This window comes from Desmodus rotundus, chromosome 11 (genome assembly GCF_022682495.2).
Source record: "Desmodus rotundus isolate HL8 chromosome 11, HLdesRot8A.1, whole genome shotgun sequence".
In the NCBI taxonomy this organism is placed as follows: domain Eukaryota; kingdom Metazoa; phylum Chordata; class Mammalia; order Chiroptera; family Phyllostomidae; genus Desmodus; species Desmodus rotundus.
The window spans coordinates 39,220,830-39,225,033 of NC_071397.1; the positions used below are offsets into that span (position 1 = coordinate 39,220,830).

At 46.0% G+C, this 4,204-nt stretch overlaps 1 protein-coding gene across 1 annotated transcript; it reads left to right on the plus strand.

Moving 5' to 3' along the window:
- Window positions 1-798: 798 nt before the first annotated feature.
- On the plus strand, window positions 799-3,990 carry TPBG (trophoblast glycoprotein). The gene has a single exon (XM_053914261.2). It carries the CDS (start codon window positions 804-806, stop codon window positions 2,064-2,066), a length of 1,263 nt encoding a protein of 420 aa, XP_053770236.1. The 5' UTR covers window positions 799-803; the 3' UTR covers window positions 2,067-3,990.
- The last annotated feature ends 214 nt before the right edge of the window (window positions 3,991-4,204 follow it).

Below are 4,204 nucleotides of genomic sequence, written 5' to 3' on the forward strand. Positions count from 1 at the left end.
TACAGCCCTCCACTTCCTGCTTATCCCAGAAGGGACTGAAAGAGATGAAAAGACTCTTGCAACCTGAAACTTTCCTCTTTACCTAACCTGGATCAAAGGAGCGGTCAGGGTGGGGGTGGAGACCCGGAAGGCAGGTTGTCCACGGAGGCTGTGGGAGAGTGAGAAGTTTAGACGGGAGGACGCGAAGGATTTAGCCAGAAGTTACGCGCGGGGGACGAGTTTGATCTCAAAAAAGGAGGGCGGGAGGCTGAAAGGGTATATATATATATTGAGCCAGAACAGATGCAAGACTTTGCGCTCCTGTCTCGGCATGCGCGCCCCTCTCCCGGGTAAGGATGTGCGTGGGGCTGGGGGAGGTGAGGCCCACACTGGTTTTCGGAGGGAGGTCTGGGGGACCGAGTGGGGACAACTTGGCTTGGATAGGCCGGCTCCTGCGCTGGGAGAACTGTGGTCGCCGCAGCTCCTCACGCTTATCTACCGCTTGTCCCCAGGTCCTGCAGCGGATCCGGCGTGAGACACCAACAAAAGAGACAAGAGGTGCCACTCAGGGGCCGCGGCGGAGGCGGGAAGAGGAGCGCGAGTTTGAGTGTCCTGACTTGCTGTGCGTACTTTCTGGAGGGAAGGGGCGGGGGAATCGCCCGGCTGGGGAACGCCCGCTGGCGGCGAGGGGTTAGCCAAGTTCCGGTTGCGGCGTCCCTCCTACGCTCCCAGGGGAGGAAAGTTTTCTCCAGAAGCTTCTTGCCGACCCGCTCCCTCCGGGCCCAGCTCCCGAGCCTTCGGAGCGGGCACCGTCCCAGGCCGTGATGTCTGGGGGGTGCTCCCGGGGCCCCGGCGCCGGGGACGCGTGGCTGCGGCTCGCGCGGCTGGCTCTGGTCCTGCTGGGCTGGGTCTCCTCGAACTCACTCACTTCCTTGGCGACTTCCTCCACCTCCTCTGCTTCGTTCCTGGCCTCCGCGGTGTCCGCCCAGCCTCCGCTGCGGAGCCAATGCCCGCCGCTCTGCGAGTGCTCCGAAGCGGCGCGGACCGTCAAATGCGTTAATAGTGACCTGACCGAGGTGCCAGCGGACCTTCCCCCTTACGTGCGCAACCTTTTCCTCACTGGCAATCAGCTGGCAGTGCTCCCAGCCGGCGCCTTCGCCCGTGGACCGCTGCTGGCCGAGCTGGCGGCGCTCAATCTCAGCGGCAGCCACCTGCAGGAGGTGCGCGCCGGAGCCTTCGAGAATCTGCCCAGCCTGCGCCAGCTCGACCTCAGTCATAACCCTCTGCACAAACTTAGCCCCTTCGCGTTCTCCGGAAGCAACGCCAGCGTCTCCGCCCCAAGCCCCCTGGTGGAACTGATCCTGAGCCACGTCCTGCCCCCTGTTGATAAGGAGGAGAAATGGAGCATCGAGGGTATGGTGGCTGCTGCCCTGCGAGCTGGCCAGGCGCTGCGTGGGCTCCGCCGCCTGGAGCTCACTAGCAGCCACTTTCTCTTCCTGCCCCAGGACATACTGGTCCAGCTGCCGGGCCTCAGGCACCTGGACCTGCGCAACAACTCGCTGGTGAGCCTGACTTCTGTGAACTTCCGAAACCTGACACACCTAGAAAGCCTCCACTTGGAGGACAACGCGCTCAAGGTCCTTCATAACGGCACCCTGGCAGAGCTGCAAGGCCTGCCCCAAGTCAGGGTCTTCCTGGACAACAATCCCTGGGTCTGTGACTGCCACATGGCGGACATGGTGACCTGGCTCAAGGAGACAGAGGTAGTGCAGAGCAAAGCCAGGCTCACCTGTGCATTTCCGGAAAAAATGAGGAATCGGGTCCTCCTGGAACTCAACAGCTCTGACCTGGAGTGTGACCCTATCCTCCCTCCATCCCTGCAGACTTCTTATGTTTTCCTAGGTATTGTTTTAGCCCTGATAGGCGCCATTTTCCTACTGGTTTTGTATTTGAACCGTAAGGGGATAAAAAAGTGGATGCATAACATCAGAGATGCCTGCAGGGATCACATGGAAGGGTATCATTACAGATACGAGATCAATGCGGACCCCAGGTTAACAAACCTCAGTTCTAATTCGGATGTCTGAGAAACATTCAAAGACAGAACAAGGACAACTGCATGAGATGTAGACTTAATTAAGCTTTATCCTGTCTTAGGTTTGCTCCACCTCTACCCTCCACTAGAGACACCGCTGACCTTGACTGAAAGCAGTGAAGGGAATTTGCGCTCTTGCCATGTAAAGTGTCTTGGTGGTCTGCTGATGTAAGATGATGAACAATTACATAGTCTTTTACCCTCTTCCCTTTCCTGGAACTCAACGCGTGTGGAGGGATTTTTCAAATTGCAGCATGAGCTCCTGGCTGTCTGTTTCTCTTAGTACAGTTCAAGGTGTAACAAATGTACCAACACAGATAGCATTCAACAGAAGCTGCCTCAACTTTTTTGAGAAAAATACCCTGTTCATTAGTATCAGTTTTATTCTCATGTACCTAAATTGTGAAGAAAATAATTGCATTCCATAAACTGCCTGCAGACCTTAGCAAGCTCTTCAAAATAACTCCATAGTACACAGGAGCACCTGCATCCAAGAGCATGCTTACATTTTACTGTTCTGCATATTACAAAAAATAACTTGCAACTTCAGATAACTTCTTTGACAAAGTAAATTACTTTTTTGGTTGCAGTTTATATGAAACTATACAATTGTTTTACAAACTGCATTGAGATCCAACAGGCTAAATTGTTTAAAAAATTCAATAAAGATTCTTGAAAGAATTACAGTTGTGTTAAAGTTTGCTATTTGAAAAAAAGGATTAAGGGCAGTGATACTGAAGGGTCTTTGTTCCAATGATAATTAAGGTTTTATAGCTGAGAATGAAACTGGAGCAGGATCTTACAGAAGTAGACTTTGGAGATAATTTTGAGATGGATCCTCTCATGATTTAAATAGAGAATTTGAATATTCATGTGAATAGATTTATGGGCTCCAAATTAATTCTATTAAAGAAACAATTTTGTGAGAGCATTATAAAATTGGTAAGAGGGAAGAGTTCTATATAATAAGTGGTTCATGGTTTGGGGCTTTTCTAGATTAAATTTTTAGCATAGAACAAAAATATAGTTAATAAAACTCTCCATATGAAATTGTTCAATGGGTGTTTGGAGTATGAAACAAATACAGTGCAAATAAATGTATGAAAATGAAGTGTGTAAAGACAGAATATTCTAAAATCAGATTTTAAAATTAAAATTTTTTTCCTAAGATCATAATGTAAATTGGAACTTAGACTTTCTTGAGAATATTTAAAAAATATAGTTGGATAGTTTATCAGAGACCCTACTAAATGTGTTTAAGAATTTGTTATGCCAGGATATGAATTTGAGGAAATAACCAGAGATGAGTGTCTACACGTACAGACAAGTGTCTCAACTAATCACAGGTTCTTACAGTCAGTTCTGTATTTAAGAATTTGGGGATATTTTGATTTTAGCTAAGCTCTATGTTAGCATATACACCTTTGTGAAAAATAAATCACATTTAGGTGTAAATAAAGGAATCGGTTTATCAACTGATATTCTCAGTAATAGACAAGCTTTTCTTTTTCTCAAAGTGTATTATTTGCCAATTAAGCTTACTAGTAAATTCCATTAATCTCTAAGCGACTTTAATTTAGCCATTACTATTTAACGTAAAGTGTGATAAACTTGTATCAGTAAGTCTTAGGGCCTTCTTTCTTTCCAGATTATGTTCTGCAGTGTTTTATATCTGAAACAAAATTTACATTTCCATATTTTAATAAATGAAATAGGATTAGATAGTACTTTGGGTTCTAGAAATCTTTGCCTATTCCTTTTTTGAATTAAATTCAGAAGTTTTCAAAATGGATCTGTTCCTTGTGTAGATTAGACTAAATAGTTAGAATATGAAATTTTAACCATATTAACTTTTATACAGCTCATTTTATGAAATATATTATTCATTATTTATAGTTATATTTCAGATCCTATAATTGCCTGAGAAAAGGTTAAATATATGGTACTTAATATTCCATTACACATTTTAAGTTTTCAGCAGGAATTCAAAACTACCTGGCTCACTATTTTCTAAAGAAAGATCGAGATGTTACCTTGCCAGAAACAGTGAAAACATGTAATAAGAGCACACATATCTTAGAAATAAACTGCTGATGGACTTGCACTGGTAAGTCTGCTGATTTGTAGATG